Source organism: Sarcophilus harrisii, chromosome X, assembly GCF_902635505.1.
Source record: "Sarcophilus harrisii chromosome X, mSarHar1.11, whole genome shotgun sequence".
In the NCBI taxonomy this organism is placed as follows: Eukaryota; Metazoa; Chordata; class Mammalia; order Dasyuromorphia; family Dasyuridae; genus Sarcophilus; species Sarcophilus harrisii.
In genome coordinates, this window is record NC_045432.1 from 42,836,314 (window position 1) to 42,854,830 (window position 18,517).

The 18,517-nt window shown below is 41.5% G+C and overlaps 1 protein-coding gene across 5 annotated transcripts in view; it reads right to left on the bottom strand.

The window, feature by feature from the left end:
• The window catches only part of ATP11C (ATPase phospholipid transporting 11C), a 193,266-nt gene that overhangs the window by 18,228 nt on the left and 156,521 nt on the right, over nt 1–18,517 (bottom strand). For all 5 annotated transcript variants that reach the window (XM_031944856.1, XM_031944855.1, XM_031944854.1 and 2 more), the window contains exons 24-27: nt 13,982–14,109; nt 9,443–9,578; nt 6,939–7,004; nt 5,603–5,706 (exon numbers count right to left, since the gene is read on the bottom strand). In XM_031944856.1, coding sequence (XP_031800716.1) covers nt 5,603–5,706; nt 6,939–7,004; nt 9,443–9,578; nt 13,982–14,109 — 434 coding nt within the window. The remainder of the gene's footprint in view (nt 1–5,602; nt 5,707–6,938; nt 7,005–9,442; nt 9,579–13,981; nt 14,110–18,517) is intronic.

Genomic DNA, 18,517 nt, shown 5'->3' on the forward strand with positions numbered 1-18,517 from the left:
AGGTGGAGAAGGAAATGGCAAACCACACCACTATCTCTGCCCAGAAAAACCCCAAAGGGGGTCACGGAGAGTAAGACATGACTTGAAAAAGACTACCCAGCCTATCACTTGTTTGATTACCATTTGACATCCATATCACAGGATCTGGCAATCAAAGGGATCTTAGAATTGTGAGGAGAATTGCAAATGAGGAAAATGAGAATAAAAGAGGAAAATAATAAAAATGAATCCTGCTTAAATCGAACTCTGAACTTTGGCAAGGTGCTTGAGACATTCTCATTTGAGGCTTAGCACAACCCCCTGAAATACAACCACTCCCCTTATGTCCATTTTAAAGAGAAGGAAACTGAACTTCACAGAAGAAATAGGAAGGGAAAGAAAAACGTATTTCTACAGTACCTATTATGTGTCAGGCACTGTGCTTAGAGCTTTTTAAAAATATAAATATATATATATAGATAGATAGATAGATATCATCTGATTCTCACAACAGCTTTGAGAAGGAGCCATTATTAGCCCCATTTTTTGAATAAGAAAACTGAGACAAACAGAGATTAAGTGATTTACTTAGATCTAGAAGCTAGAAGTTGTCAAGTGGTATTTGAAATTGGGCCTTCCTAATTCCCAGTGCAGGGCTGTAGCTGCCTCATGAGTTGCCCTGGTATGTTACTGTCTTATGGTGAAAAAAATCATCTTTAAAAATTTTAAATAAAAGTAAACTCAAGCTCTAGAAAGAGGGAGGAATTTATCTGAATTTTCCAGAAACATTTCAGAATTGAGGAAAATGAATGCAGCTGTTCTCTGCCCAGAGCTCTCACCAAGATATCCTCTGTTTTGGGTCTGGCCAAATGACCGAGCTTTGGTGAGCCCACTTGAATATATTGACATTACTGAAAAAAGTTTATACACTGAGGACATGCATGACCACTTGACTTCAATCATATGTTCACTTCATCATATGTGATGAAAATAGTGGGGGTGGGCCATATGTTTGGCAGGATGTTCATCTCAATTTCTCATAACTGGGATTGTGTTTGGGACCTCAAAGAAGAGAGGGAAAGCCTCCAGTCTATGGAACGACCTCTTTTATAGAGATGAGATCTATGAAGGCAGGGACAAGGCATGTCCAGGTTAGTAAAACATGAAGGAGTTATGATCTGCAATGGTACAAGGAAGGAGGTCACAGATCTAAGACCATATCAAAGTATGGCAAAATGACTGGAGGATCGGTCTTGGATGTAAGAGGACCAGGATTCAAGTCTTGCTTTGGACAAATACTAGCCTGTGACCCTAAACCAATCATCCTCACTACGTAGTGCCACCGGCCAACATCTCAGGATATGTTACAGATGAATCGCTGCTTTTCATTGTGTGCTGAATGAAAAATTCTAAAGACATAGTTTCTGAGTAATTAACAATTTTTAAAAATGTATAATACTATATTTAATTTATAAGATCTTATTATTTGTAAATTAAATTATTTATAATACTACATTTAATTTATAAAATGATTAATTACCCAGATATAACCCTTGAATTTTTCATTTGTCACATTTGGGAGAAAGTGCCTCCATACAGGGAGTACCACAAAAAATAAAATCCCGGGTCTTAAATCTTCCACTGCACTGCTGTGTGACCATTCCCCCGACCACTTCCCAGGCCACCCTAATATTGAAGCACCTCTAAACAATAATCCAAAGAAAAAGCAAAGCAATGTTTTCTTTGGCCCTAGTGCTCACAATCATGCTCTTCCCAGGTGCTATGGGCATGCCATAATTATACATTTCAGAGTCTGTCAACTCTAGGCCTTGACCTTCTGTATAGTTAATTTTCCTACTACCTTCATTTCCCAGGGCTGTACTTATTGGGCTTTCTTTTAGAAATAAAAATCACTGCCCTTTTCAGAACAGTGAAAACTTCTTCTAATTATGTCTCAAGTGAAAAGAACATATTTCAAATACAGTTCTCAGATTTCTACCCTTCATCGTCGGTCAAAGAAGTAGAGTTGGTAGGGACCTCAAAGGTCATCTATTCAACTACCTTGTTTTATAGAGGAGGGAATTGAGGCCCAAAGAGGTCAAGGAGCATATCCGAAGTCCCATAAACAAGGAAGTGACAGGGATCCAAACTCAGTTTTTCTGGTGCCAAATTTAAAACCCTTCCCATGGCGGTGTTGCTTCTCACCAATGAGATCTTCTGTATGTCCCTGCACTGATGCACATCATACCCCCTTCATTACCTTAGTAGATGATGTAAGGGGTCATTAGGGTCAAAAGCCTTTATTTCGTCCTGGTTTGTCTTTTGTTCATGAGCCCCTTGGACCTTAGCTGGATTGGCCTTTGAGTAAGACTAGTGCGGAGGGGATGTAGCCCCTCCACTTGATCTCTTAGATTACCATTTACAATTATTATAAACATGTCCAGCTAGGAGATTATTCTGGGTTCTTCCCCATCAACGAATATAGATTGCACATCCTCTATGCCTACAGCGATGGGCAAGGTATGCTGTTCCCTCTTGGCTTGGCTTTGTGACAAGGGAATCAGTCTGGGAGTCAGGTGAACTACCATCTAGTTCTGGGTTTGTGACTAATTTAGCATAGAACCTTAGGCCAGTGCCTTCCCAACTCTGGGAACCTCGGCTTCATACCCTGTAAAAAGAGGGAGTTGGATGAGATGTTCTCCAAGTTCCTTCATTCCAGATTTAATGTCTTCTCCTGAATATTTGCCTCAACAAGATGAGGATGAGGGAAGGAAAGCAGGAGGACAAACAAAAGAACAAAATCAATCAGCCAAGTCACAGACACTGATGCTCCCCATACTGTGCTAGGGGCCGAAAAAACAATTCGAATTCATAGCAGCCGAAAATTTAGCACTTTGAGGTTTACAAAATTGTTCCACTTCCGTTGTCAAATCTGAGCCTTAAAACGACGCTGGAAGGTGGGTGGTATGGGTATCATCGCTTCCGATTTGCAGATGAAAAAACTGAGAGGTAAAGAGGTAAAGACATTTGCATAGGCCACACAACTAGTAAGCCTCAGAGGTTGGAGTGAATTCAAGCTTTCCTGATTCCAAATCTAGCCCTCACTACACCATGCTCTCTCTCAAAAAGCAATTAAGCAATTTGAGAAAGAATCAATCGATCAACATTTATTAAGCCCCAGCTCTCCATCAGGTACGGTGCTAGGTGTGTTATGATGTACGGCCAGAAATGGGCACCTGGCCAACATGTGGGTTTGGAAACCTCTGTGGATTTCACTTAACATCATCAACACGGAGATGATTGCAATTTGCTCTATTAGTCAAAGCACTGAGCTATGTAAATATTGCCAGCAAGAACAAATCAAGAGCTAACTAGGCTTAGCAACAAAAACACTAACATTTAACCTCCGTGCAACAGGCAAAATGCACACCGGGCTTCTCCCTGCCAAGCCCAAGACCCAAAGAGCCATAGTGTGCCACAATATTTCCTTAAGAAAGTCAATGAGGAAAGATAGGAGAGAATTTGCCCGAGGCAAAGGTCATAAATCACGAGCTGAATCAGAGAGAGCACCCTACTGCTACCATTGCTGCCTCCGCCACCACCACCATCATCATTGTCCTCCTACTCATCATTATCCTCATCATCAGTATGATACATCTAGAGCTGAAAGGGATGCCAGAGTTTTTTGAGTCCATCGCTCTCATTTTTCAGATGAGTAAATTTAGGCTGGGCAAGTTCAGATGGCTTAAGACCATAGGATTACAGTTCTAGAGATAAGAGGGACTTCAGAAGACATCTGGATACAGCCTGTCCCCTTCCCTTCTGAATCATATACTCAAAGAAACCCAAGACACTGGGAAATTAAATAAATGACTTGTTCAAAGACACTTAATTTGGTACTAAATCGCATAGTTGGGGTTAGAGGCTACAAGTCCAGTCTAAATGCACCACACTGTCCCCCACCTTTTCTTTATTATTTATTGTTTAATTAATTGTTCTTGCTAACTGGATTCCAAGTGACACCATTTTAACCTTCTGAAGGTTAACAAATGTCATCAGCATAGTCCTAGGGTGACATCCTAGACCAAAGCCCCAGTCACTCTGCCTTTGTTAGGATTCTCATCTCGGACCAAATGCACCCAGAAATATTTTCTGCTCACCTAATCTAATTTACACTGGTATGTTACCTGGATCAGTTTTCAAAGTTGAAAGGCATGAATTTCTTTCTTTTTAAGAACATTATGCTTTTGTTCACAGTAATAACAATATGGTACAATGATCAACTGGGAATGACATAGCGATTCCCAGCACTATAAAGATCCAAGACTGCTCCAAAAGACTTATGATGAAAAATGCTCTCCACCTTCACAGAAAAAACTGATGGGAGTCTGAATGCAGCTCAAAGCATTTTTTTTTTGCTTTCTTTATTTTTCTCATCTTCTTTTTGTCTGTGTTTTCTTTCCCAACATGACTATATATGTTTTGCATGACTGCACATGAATAACCTTTATCAAACTGCTTGACTTCTCAATGAGGGGGGAGGGACAGGAGGGTGGGAGAGAAGTGGAACTCAAAATTGTAAAGAAATGATGGTTAAATTTTTTTTACATGTAATTGGCAAAAAAGAGATCTCTAAAAAATTCCTTAAAGATATTATGGTTGCCTATAGTGAAATAAAATTGAGGTCTGTGTTTGCCTATTATATTCTCAGCAAATGAGTTCCGTATGCTGGGTTCTTTATGACCTTGACATAGTAAAATAGGAATTCGTGATAGGAAGAAATGAAGGAAGGCACAGAAGCCCATTCAAGAAATGGGTTGCTGAAGGACAGACCTTTTGGATATAGTTTATACTAATTTATCTATGTGTACATCCACACACATATATACATATGATATCCTCCAGTAGAGAATGTAAGCTACTTGAGGTCAGGTACCATTTTATTTTTTTGTCTTTAAATTTCCACTTTGGCACACAGTAGGTAGTTAATATTTGTTGAATTGAAAGAGGACTCAGGATATAGTGGAAAGAATAATGGGCTTAGAATCAGAGGATTGAATTTACCTTCTGCTACTGACACAACTATATGCGAGTTACTTAATATGTCTAAGCCTAGGATATCTGTAAAACGGAAAGAATGATATTCACTTTGCTCACTTCACATGCTTTCTCTGAGGATCAAATATGGCAAACTAGGGAAAATGTTTTTTAGGCATAAATTGCTATGTAAACTTCAGGTATTAATTATGAACCTGACAATACTATTCCTTGATAGGTTTAAAGAGTATTGAATGTGAAGTCAGGAAGATCTGAGTTCAGTTCTCAACTCTGATGCTAACTATCTTTGTGACCCTGGCCAACTACCTACCCTCCTACGTTTTTGGAAAAGGAGAGGACTGGACTTGATGACCTTTGAAGTCCCTTCCAGCTTTAGATCTATGGTCCTATGCATGACTCTGGCTAAATCACTTCACCAATCTAAGCCTCAGTTTCCTCATCTGTAAAATGAGGTCCCACTATCCTACTATAAGGATGGCAAGTAATTTAAGTATATAAATATATATAGAGGTATGGATTAAAAAGGCACATCTGCAAGATCATTTAGGAATATATGCATACTTACCAGATAATGCCTCCCCAAAAGAATGAGAAAAAGATATAGAAGACTAAGGAACCCCAAATCACAAAGTGGTTGATCCAAGTCCAGAAGCGGGTATCCAGGGCAAGCTGACAAAAGGGAGAGGAGAGATTCAATGAAGGAAAAATATAAAGTAACCTTGCTTAGATAAAATCGGCTCCCAATGTAACCAAAGTTCCACGATAGGGTAGACCTACTTTTGGACATATGGACTTCAGCATAAAGCTATACAACAGACATTCTCTCCCATAGGTGGATTAAGATCTCTTGAGACAGGAAAAATCGAAAAACCTGGGTTTTCCTTTCCATCTTGCTATTTGCGTAAGAGTCCTGATCATCTGTGTCTTAGTTTCTCCATTTATACAACCATGTTAGAAGAACCTTACCAACATGGCCAAATACCTGTACCTCCTAGGGACGCAGAGAAGATAAGAAAGAAGGTGTTTCTCAAGGGAAGGGAGTCTCACTGGTGAAGTTGGAGACTATAGGTATGGAATATTGCACGTGGTCATGTTGGCTGGTTTTGCTCAGCTGCTTTTGGTTAGCTTACACAGAAAACCTCAATGGAATGGCAAGAAGAGGGAGTAGTGACAACAGTAGTAATTCCAAAAGAAAAAGGACATTATTCAACATATGGGGATTATATAAGGGGATGCAGCATAAAGTAGTAGAGAGATTATGAAGCTTAGAGACAAGACCACCTATTCTGGCATAGACATATCTGGCTCACTTTGATACTTATTTACATGAAAGACTTTAGCCAAAGTGAGCTTCCCAGTGTGGGATATAGCACTGATTTAAAAAAACAACAATTTTTTCTCTCTTCTATGCCTGCAATTTCATTGGCAAAGAGAACTCCCAGTGTGGAAACTCCTTCCACAATTGTAGATCAGCACCTTATGGCTGTGGAGAGCTACCAGATCACTGAGAGATTAAGGGACTTCTTCAGAACAACATGGCCAATGTGTCAGTAACAATATTAGACGCTACTGAACTCCCAGACTACTTAGAGATCTATTATTTCACACTGCTTCTCATTCCAGGTTGTGACATCTGCAAAAATGCCAAGGTACAAAGATGTGCTAAAAAGGAAACACACACGCACGCACACACCAAAGGGGAAACATTCTGAGAAAGAAGGACCAGGACCACTGACAAAACCTAAATGTGAGGGAGCAGTCAGGGAAAAAAGGGTTTTAATGAATAACAAGCAACTTTGAAAGGAAGATCACAAAATCGATTTAGGGAACAAATCAAAAGGACAAAATATTCTCCCCACATAAATGAAAAATAATAATGATAATAATTTTAAAGCTCTAACCTTCAGTGTTACCGTGACTACTAAGACTGTATAAACAGTAGTTCCAAAAGTCCAGTTCCCAAAAACCTGAAAAAACAATCAGAGAGTTACATGTACCATTTTGTATCTCATCAACCAAGTGAAATCACTCAGAGCCACTCACTTTGGCTAAAAAGGCAGAGGCACATTTCATGATGTGAGTATGACCTTTGGTGGTTCCCAAGGAAGACCCCGTATCTATGTGCTGCTGTTGAATCTCTCCCATACTGCATGAGGCCCAAGCATTAGATCAATGAGATGACAGAGGTAGGAAAAACCCCACTCTTACAGTAATGTTCAAGGAAACAAGTCATTTGGATGACTTTGGTCTTTAAAGATTCAGATAGACTCATTCTCTGGAAAACCAAAAAGCCACTGGGGGCCTCTATTCCTCAATGATGACAGCAATAAAACAAGAGGGGGCTTCTTATTTTCTAACTCCAACCTACCATGTGTGCTGCAAGAGCCCCATTGACTGTTGGCCCAACAAGAAGGAAAAGCAGCCTGAATCATTCCAAATGTAGCAATGAATGACATGTGCATGCTTACCAGAGGTGGTCGGGGATCTGAATGTATAGCATTCAAAAAGAAAATGAGGTGTGATTTTTATTTAAATAAAGCCCCCAAAAATAAGTTAATAAAAGCCAAAAAAAAAGAGAAAAGATTCAATCAAATCACGCATGGGTGCCAGGATTAATTGCTGGGAGCAGTTCTTGCACTCATCGGTCATTTTAATGAGCATTTACTGGAACTGTGGCATAGGCAGTAAGACAGCATCCATTTGGAATAATTTGGACAGAGGCCAGACTGAAGTTTCCCCTTCACAAGCTGAAAAAAGACTCTGTTGAGCAAATGAACAGGGCAAACAAGCTCCCAGGGATCTTTTTACCCATTTGGGAAACATTTCTTTTCTCAAGGGCTATTTGCAGACAATTAATGTGCTAATTACAAACAATACTTAGAATGCTTTTATTAAGGCAGGTCTGGTGGTAACCCCTTTGGCCACTTTGTCAGCTGTAGTTCGAGTCTCTGCATGGACCACAAAATAATCAGACTGGACTTTTTTAGAAAATTAATCGGTCATTTAGAACGTTTGCTGATTCAGATGGCCAAATTTCAATTAGTCCAAAGTTTGTGAGGTTTGATGGTGGGCTCTCACTTCACAATGTCACTCTAATCTGCTGAATTTATCCATTTTATAATTAGGTCTTAGAGCTCAGCATTTGTTGGAAAACATTAGCTTTTCATTAATTCGACAACAGACCGCTAAGAAGCACCTACTGTGTACAAGGAAGGCCTTGGGCTAGATGCTAGGTATATAAATATGAAAAACTGGTTCTGTACTTGGCATCAAGGAACAAGGTTTAAAGTGTGTACAGAGAGAAGTGGGCCATGAAGGTAGCTGGGCTTAAACGAGAAGGCCGGACAAAGTACCTCGGAGAAATTGTGAGGGGGCAGAACTGCGAATAAGGGTACAGATCAAGGAGGTAAAGCCTATGCTTGACCTATACCTTGAAGCTGGGGCTTCAAGGAGAGAAGGATCTCAAGAAGCCTAGCAGGGAAGAAATGCAGTCTCCGGCACAGGGAATGGCTTGGATGACTGCACAGAAATGGAAAAGGAACTGGGAAACAATTGGTAGTACAGTCTGGCTAGAATGGGGAAAAAAAAGGAAATAGTAGTGTGAAAACAAGGCTACAAAGGTCAGTTGGAGGCAGATTACTGAGTTCAATAGAGTATAAATGTGAACACCTCTAACAAGGCCCCCTAAAGTCAAAAGGATATAATTAAAGCAAAGAATGTGATGTGCTGGACTCAGTTCTCATAGGTATAGCTGGGGGCTTCTCGTTCTCCTGAGGAAAAGCGTTTCTTGGCAACCCTCGGAGCTCCCCTTCCAGGGTCATGGCTAGACAGTCAGTCGCTATGCTCCAACAGCCACAGGGGTGGTTAGAGAAGGCCAATACTAAGAAAGTAGAATAGCCAAGTTCTGGTTGCCTGGAGAGCCAGCCAGAGCCCATCCCAAAGAGAGGCAAAGGCTTCCTTCCCACCCCACTGTGTGAAATCTGCAATTCACAGGCTGCTGAATGGAGTTCAAGGGATGAGTTTCGTCTTCACGTCTCTCCTCATTCCTACCATACATTCTCAGATGGTAGCAGGCAATTTGTATTGCCTGAATATTTTCATCAAACAGAAATAGTAATTATGAACTTTGACCACAAAGTAGGTATTTTCTTTTTTTAAAATCTTAAGGTCATGAGCCAGTGACCATTTCAACAAAAATTGCTACCAAATTAAGGTTGGAGCTAGATGTAAACTTCAAGGTCTACTCGGGGCATAAGTACACAGAGCAAAGTATACTATGGTTCATTTACATTTGATCAAAGGCATTCTCACTTCCACCCCATTACAAGTGATTTTAGGCAAGGGGGAACAGCAGATGACATCCCAACTTAATACTTAGCAGTTCCATAAATAGTCCACGCTTTACCTTTCCATTTTCTTCCAAGGTTGTAGCCTGATAAAGGAAGTAAGTACCAAAGAAAAACACGGTTCCTTCAAAGGCAGAGAGAAACGTCCAATACAAGAAAGGGCCCCACTTCAGCTTGGCGTTATCGGAAATTTTCCTGTCAAGAAATGGTACAGAAAGAAGGCAAGTTAAAGCATTTTCCCCATCTTGCCATTCCAATGGAACACCACCAGAAATGCACACCCCAAACTGAGGGCAATTACTTGAGGTGGGTATATGGTTATACTGCAGGAGGGCTCCCTCTGGTGGCTTGAAAGGTACCCATTCTGAGTCATTTTTATGATACCTTGACCAATGGTATCAAGGTAACATTCCAGTTATGACAAAACCGACATCGATATAATGCTCATTTTTAATCTAAGCTTCTCCTAGAAATTCAGCTCTTTAAGAAAATGTCTTTCTTGTTGGCTTTGAAAATATAGGGGGTGAAACATTGGGCCTTTATGCCATATTGGATGGCAGGTGATTTAGAGAATACTTCAATCCCTCAAAAATCTTCTCTTAGGATCACTGAAAAGGGACCTTAGAGGTCATCAGATCCAGCCGCTTCATTTAACAATCGAAGAAACTGAGATCCAAATAGATTACTTAACTTGACCAAGGTCACTTAACTAATACCAGTTTGAATTTTATTAACAGTTCACTTTCTTAACAGTAACAATTTGAACCAAAGCCCTTCAACTAGAACCTTAGCATTAGTTCCATTACTTCACACGCCTCAACGAAAAGCCAAATGCTAAATGGTGCTTTCCATTCTAGCCAGAATGACCCACACAAGATGCTGCCTTTAGTTTTGGTGGTAATTCCTTCCCAACATTTCTCAAAAGTTATCTAGTCACCCAAATGTTTTACTTCCTATCAGTGCTTCCTAAGGTGTTACTTGCACATGCAAAGAAAGATGATCTCTTTTTTTAGAAGCATTCAGGAATGACTACAACATATTTACTGAGTACTTTTGTTAAGTGTTAAGCGAGACTATTTCAGTTGGGAACACTCATGAAGTAATGATACAAAATGACCACAAAGATCACGGGCAGAGGCCTCTGGGAACAAGAAAACTAAAAGCTGCTCAGGGACAGGTGGCACTTCTATACCTGACAGCCCAGGAAGGATGGCAGGAGAGTGGGGAAAAAGTCCAGAACAAGGTCACCTGTCCTTAAATTTGAGCAGCCACATTGTTAAGTCCCTGCCCCCAAATTGAAAGGTACTTCTCATTTCCCCAGATGATCTGCATGCTATCCAAAGCACTACTCCAGAGACAGCCAGACATTTCTTTTATTTTTCTTTTACTTTAGAACCGGCCTGGCACAAAGTGGGCATTTAATAAATGATTTCTTGATTGGCTTCCAACAATCACTTTAATGTCAGGGACTGGAACAGTGGATGAAAGAAGAGTAATGTTTCTAGGAGAGGGAGGGAGGTGGTCATAGATAGGGCTTTGTAAGCATATTGAGAGAGGATATAGAACTAGGAGGGACGTTAGAAATGGTTCGGCCTAATCCTATCATTTGACAGAAGAGGAAACTGAGGCATGGTGAGGTTTGCCCACACATACTCAATAATTGTCAGAGGGGAGATTAGAATTCAAGTCATCCCAAGCCCAAGTCTTTCCACTGTGTAATTCATATACATGAAGAGCAAAACCAGGAAAAGGAAGGTGTGATGCAGTGTAAGAGTATTTGGCTGGGTCTGTGTCCTTACATCTCTGACCTTCATTTTCCTCCTCTGTAAAAGGAGTATGGTCTGGCCTGAACCAGATTAAAATGTACGTGGGAGATGTTTAACAAGAAATAAAATAACAGAGATGATGTTAATTTGTGGTTTTCTAAGTCAATAGACACCGGCCTGCAGAGATATATTTCTATTTGAATTTGACACCGTGGTCCAGAAGATCATTTTCTAAGGTCCCTCTCAGTTCGATAGGGCGTTATGACACGGCCACCCTAGGCTTAGGAAGATCAGGGTGCAATGTGCTCCTTGCTAGCTATATGCCTGTGGGCGAGTGTCATCATCTGCAGTGGAGAGAGCAGCCCTGGAATCGGGGGGACCCGAGTTCAGATGTGACCTCAGACATTTACTGAGTGACACTGGACAAGTCACTTAACCTGGACTGTCTCCCCCCAAAAAAATAAAACCAGAAGAGATATAAGATACAGACAACCTTTGAAGTTCTTACCAGCTCCATCAACAACACTGGTTGCCAACTCAAGTACTCTTCATGTGCATTCTCTTATCCGAGTCTCACAAGGGCTGTAGGAAGCAGGTGCTCCTAACATGACCACCTTCATTAGAGAAAGCACCTTAGGTGGGAATACAACCTAAACCTTCCTGCCTTAATTAACCTCAATTCTTAAACCTCAATTCTCTCCTCTGTAAAATGGAATGATTACAGTGCTATTACCGACATCAAAGGACTGCTGTGAAGGAAAGGGCTTTAAAAGCCTTAGGATGCTCCAGAAATTTGAGTTATTTATGACTCTAAGAGAAGAGGACAACAAGGGATGAAAAAGTGAGAAGAGGAAGGAAGCGTATCTGCTTACAGAAAGGGGCCAATTTATACGTCACTTAATAAAGGGGCATGGTAAGCAGGGAGATGACTTTCTTCCCCTTGCTAAATCAATTTTTCCCCAGTCCAGACCTGTGAATCTCCCTCCACCAATGCAGATATTGAAATTTAAGTCTGGAGAGTAGCTTGGAGCACGGAGAAATTCAATTAGGTGATTGGGCCAGGATCACACACAATATATGGGAGAAGTGGGATCCTGGTTCTGTGGCTACCTTTCATTGCTCAATTTTCAAGAGAAAAGAGTAGGGGGAAAGAACCCTGTTTGTTCTTTGGAAGAAACACCATACAGTAGTTTCATTTTGCTTTTATAGAAAAAAAAAGAAAGTACATCTCCTATTTGAGATGGGAGCTTTTCAAAGTGGCTAAGTCACTGAAAATGAACCTGAAAGGCAAGCAGAGGGATCCCGGGCCCTCTGGAATACCAAGAGGCATGCAAGGAGATAGAGCAATGTGGGGAGAGGAGGACCTGCCGAGGATGGCGAAGAAACAGCAAGAAAGCGAGCTCAGGCTGGGCAGGGGAGTCACTGGGACACAGCACTGATTCCAGCATCATCTCAGGCACAGTGCAAACATTGGAGCAAGACCATTCAAAAATTCATGAACTTGATCTGCAGTGCAGTCAATCATAAATGCTACATAAGCTTGCTCCCCTCCCGCCCCAGCCATAAGCCTGTTCCTCCTCACTAGAAGCTTGCGTCTTCCCAGCACTGCTACCACCCACTGACCACCATATTTCTGCAAGTTATCAACATTTGAAAGACAAGCCACAGAGAGTGGCAAGAATACCAGAAGCCCTAGGGCTAAGTCCCAGCTGGGCCACTCATTTCCCATGTGACCTTGGATAAGTCCCTAGGCCTCCTCTAGACCCGTTTTTCCCTCTGTATATGAAGGGATTCAATCAGATCTCTGCCACTTCCCTTTTAGCACTATGATAATACCTACAACTGAGGCTGCTTTTCTAAGCCCCTAAGTTTACCATTCCAGTTCTTCCCATTCGAAACGAGTATCTACAAATTTAATTTTTGCTCTTTCTTGCCCTACTTGGGGATCATGGGATCCTAGATTTCAGTCTCCAAGGGAGACGTGGAGATCAAATGGTCCAAACCTTTCATTTTATAAAGGAGGTAACTGGCACCCACTAGTCAGCAATCCTCTAGATTAACATCTTCATCCTTCATTATAATACTGACATAAAAAAAATCCAATTTAATAATAGGCCAGTTGCTGGGGACAGTTCCAAGTTACCCATCCAGAAGGAGAAACAGCTATTTCAAGACAAATCCATTTTTTTTCTTTGACTCTCTGAATTAATTATGCTCTTCAATAAAACTGTAGAGTTAGAGCCTGATTAAGAGGGGGGGGGGAAATGTCTCTGGAACATTACGTGAGTTAGAGGCTAATGATTCTCACCATCTTTATTCTGCCCAGGTAGAGTTCAGTCATCAAAATGACTAAAAATCTTTTGTTCATAAGCAAAAGGTCTTTGAGAGGGTCCCCCTTCAGGGGACACACCAATGGCACTCCTTTTGACCTACTGGATATGTGGGCCCTAAAATCTGAGTTGGGAATGACCTTCTAGGCCATCTAAGCAATTGTAAACCTCCAAACTTTGCAAGTTTGATGGGAGCTAGGAATTCCCAACTGAAGATTTCTTACATGTTTAAGTGGTCCAACTTAACCAACTTAAATTGTCATTTCTTTTTCTAATTATCTCACTTTGCAAATCCATAAACAACCCGGGATGTTCCATGTGCTCCACTCAGTGCCCAACAACCCTCCTGGTCATTGCCATCATCGCTTTTGCCATCATCACCACTCACCTTTAAAGTCCTTTGTACATTATCTCAATTGGGTCACCTAGAACATTGGACAGCTCCTCCTCCTCCCCTTCCTTCCTCCCTCCTCCCCACCAATGTCACTGATTTTCAACTTACATATACAATCTGGGATCAGCGGTGAGAACATCAATGCTGATGTGCTGTTCCAGCAAACTGTAAGCCAGGATCGGTAACGAAGTGAAGCAGATATTGTACATCGTAAGGTAAGCAGCATCATACAGTGGCTTCATTGGTAGAGTGGAGGAAGTGAGATAACAATGCAGAGAGGGATTTTTAGTTAACAAACAGGTATAGGCAAGAGTCCTATATTTTGCAGATCATGACTAAAATATGTCCCTTTTTTCATGGGGTTAAGTACTTGCTAGTTATGGAAGAGAAATCCAAATAATTTTGTGTCCCTTTGGGTTGTCACCCTCCCAACCGATTGGCTCATGAACGGGAAAAAATTGATTTTGAGGTGGAAAGAATCTAATGGTCATTTAGTTTAACCCCCCCTCCCTTGAAAGCTAGAGGTCCAGAGACAGTCAGTAACTAAAGGTATTGGGCTCACACAGCTAGGGCTCGATGGAACCTCAGCAATTCTCATCTAGTCCAGTCCCCTCATTTTGGACACAAGGAAACAGATCCAGAAAGGTGAGTGATGGACAGCACAGGCTCTTAGATTTCTCACTGGAAGGAAGCTCAGCATATATGCCACCCTCGGCATTTTACACACAAGGGAAATGAGGTCCAGAAAAGCTAAATGGTTTGTTTAAGTGGCTCCAAATTTAGTGTGTGTGTGTTTTTTTTATTCTACTCTACCATATGTTGTCTCCAAGCTATGCTCAGTTTCAGACTGTTGCCTCGCTTGGAATTGTAAAATACAATCCTTCGTACTTCTATTAAAGATGCAATAGCTGCAATTTGGAAAGTGTTATAACCGTGAAAAAAATAAGTCATTTTAGGATAAGGCTGCCATGTTTCCCTGAAGCGAAACATGGGCAGCAGCCAGACTGACTCAGAGTGTTGTATGTCTGGTATGGTCTTGTTTTGGATTTGTTTTTTGGTTTGTTTGGTTGTTTTTTTTGGGGGGGTCCATCACAAGCAGAAATGGTGGTTTTTGCCAAGATGGAAAAAACTTCCCATTGACTTTTTTGATTGTTAATACAGTCTTCCACCATTGAGAACTGACTCAATGGTTTAGTCAACCAGTGACCACCACTGTAATCACAAAAACCAACTGAAGGATTGGTGCAGAATTATGAAAATTTTCCAAGCAATTTATTAGCCGCCTCCTCATAGTGAAAGTTGTAGCTGAAAGGAAAGGCCTGTCTGCGCTCTGCTAGGTGCTACACAAAGTGAAAAATTGCCATTCTTGGTTCATTGGAATGTGGAACAACCCTTAGAGGCAACTTTTTTTCCATTTTAACAAAGAAATAAATAGACCCCAAAGGATCAGGGACAAAAAAAAAAATCAGAAGGCAAAGCTCCTGGTATCAGGAAGTCAATTTTATCCCCATAGAGGAAACTCTCAGTGCTTTGGAGGTTGGACTTGACTTTCAAAATAAATTGCATCTTTGTTTAATGCTGCAGGGTGCTCCAGGTTAAAAAAAGGGACTCTGAACTCTGAATTTTAACAAAAGAGGATGGATGAGTTAGTTTTCTTTCTTTTCCCACCTCTCTTTCCCTCTCCCTCTCTATCTCCCCCTCACCTTCCCTACCTCTCTCTCTCTCCTTTCGCTCTTATTCTTCTCTGTGCTCTCTTCCTCTCCCCTTTGTTTCCTCTCCATTTCCACTCTCCCTTCCATGCCCTCTTCTCCCTTCTGCCCTTTTTATCCCTCCCCCCATCCATCTCTTTCTCCCCTTCTCCTCCCTAGCTCTTTCTTTCTCTCTCTCTCTCTCTCCCTCCTCTCCCCCACCTCTTTCTTTCCCTGTTTTCACTCTCCCTTCCATACCTCTGTCTGGCTCTCCTTCTTCCTCCCACTCAATGTGATCTGATGTAACAGGTTCTGGCTTTGCCAGAGGACATGGAATCAGATCTCAGCCCTGTCTCACTATAAATCTCTGTGACTTTGGCCAAATCACACAGTTCTGTGATCAGTTTCCCTCATCTGTAAAAAGGGGTAACTGAATAAGAATAACTCATGGAAAGGCTTCAAGCGGAAGCTGGAAAACTACCCAGCAGGTGGTTGTAGAGAGTATTCTTTTGAAAACATCAGTTGGACTAGACAGTTGCTGAGACTCCACCCAGCTCTAAAAATTGTCTAAAAATGGTCCTTCCTAACTATATAATTCTATAACCCTAGGTAGGGCAAGGGAGAGGAGACATGAAGGTTGTTCTGTTTATGTGGTTTTTCTGCATGTCCCATAGCCATATTTCTTAATCTTGGAGGACTTTCTGGACTACCTAAGTCCTACGGTGAGCCCAGCTAAGGTAGCTCATCAGCTGGGAGACAAATATGGAAGGAAGGTCCATACAAAAAAGGCACGCAGGTGGCAAAAATGAGCGTAGGGTGTAGAGGGATAGAAACACATACACAAAGGGAGCTTCTGACTATGGTGGATGAATGAAGTGACCTATAATGGAGGCTAAGACCTCATGTCACAATCAAGCACAAGATGTCCGTGGAAGGGATGAGACAATGAAAAAGCCAAAGAAGCCAGTCATAGGACTGTTTTGTATTAACCATTCAACCCAATTCAATTCAACACCGATCTTTTCATTCTACAAATGTTTATTAAGGGTTTACCATACTGGGGACACAAGGGAAAGATAAACAGAACAGCTCCTGCCCTCAAGGTGTTTGCATTCTACTAGGGGAATCATATATACTATTATAAACTGATCAGTAAACACCAAATATACACAAAGGGGTACGGTGGGAGAATCTCTGATAAGGGACGGAGATGCTGATAGGCCAAGGATATGAGGAGCCATCGCTCCTGAACCAAGCCTTGAAAGGAACTAGGGATTCCCAGTCAGGACACAGACTGGAAGTCTAGATGGGACAGCATCAGGAGGCAGAGACTCTGAGGATTCAGGAGAGAAGGATAACAGTTAACTATCACCAAGACGAGAACAGCTTTTACTGGTTCCCACCCTAAATGGTGATTTTTGGCAACACTAAGGGCTAAGGCAAGGAGCAGACTTTTGGGAACGGTCTAAACTGAAAGACAGAAAGGGAGGAGGGCCAGGCTCACTGCAGGATCCCAAGCCTCAGCTCCCAGGCAGATGGCAGTGTTGCTCACAGTGTCAGAAACCACGGGAAAGTAGCTAGCATCTGGAGGAGGGGGGAAGGAGGCAAGGAGTATTAGGTTTTTTTTTCTCTCTCTCTCTCTCTCTCTCCTGTGTCTTGCTTGAAGAGGTGACAAGATATTCAAGTGGCAATATCAGGGAGAACTGCCAGGCAGCATACATGATGATATGCAGGCCTATAATATTCTCAATGGGAATTAAGAATCTAAGCCTAAGGAGAAAATAGAGGCCCTTCATCCTATGCAGCCTTCTGGGCAATCGTTTTTAATGTGGTAAATACGCCAAAGCATGTTGGGCTCTGAGGGGATGTTGCACACCTAGGAATCCTCCAGGGGGGATCATTCTGAGACATAGAAGGAGATGGTTTCTATGGAAACTGTTAATTTTCCCTAAACACTAAATTGAAAACTAGGGCTCTAATTGACTATTTAGTGGGGGAAGTTAGCCCCGAATCTCCCTCAACTACAAGAAGCAATAATTATGTTTTCCCCACTAATAGAAGAGAGCATTCCGAGAACTGAACATGAATTAGGCAAACCAGACCCTCTAAGAAGATAGCAAATAGATTGATCAAAAGTACTGGGTATTAAATGCAGAAATTAAAATTAAGATTTCTAGAATTAAAAAAAAAATGTGGTAATTCCTTGAGGGCAGGAACTGCCCCATTTAGGGCTTTGTAAATTGAACATAGCACCTGACACATTAGGATAGACGGAGACCTGTACCTTCATTGATATAGATTAGATGAGTGATTACATTGATACATAAATGAGGAAATATCTGGAAGAGAAAACCCTCGACCCATGCAGGTCTAATCTTTGAGAGTTGCCTAGATACTGAGAGATTAAGTTCCCCACCACCCCTCAGGATCACACAGCTAGTAGTGGCCTAGAATCCAGATCTTCCTGATACCCAAGACAGACTTTGCCACCTCCTATGCCTCTCACACAGCATACAGTGGAAGCTTAATAAATGCTTATGAAACTTAACTGAATCTAGATAAGAAAAAAAGAAGCCCTGTAAAAGCAGAAATCAGTGCTCTTCAAAAGGATATTCTCTTCCTGCACAATTCTCATTTTCCCTGTGCTCTGTGCATGACCCAAGAACTCCTAGGCTGGACAATGGGCTACGGACATAAGTAAAGCACAGAACACCTGACCTTGGGGAGCTTCCATTTCACTAAAGGGAAACGAGAGAAAAGTCAATGTGAAGTATATGCAAAGTAAATATAAAGTAGTTTGGGGGAGGAGGGAACTGGAGACCTACTTCAACTCACTTCAAGACCTAAGATGAGATCTCCTATCTTTGCTCTGGGTATGCAGACAGGGAAGGAAGGGGGAGGTGGAGAAACAAAACCGATTTCTCCCCAAGTTCCAAATCAACCCACTTCCCTGTGG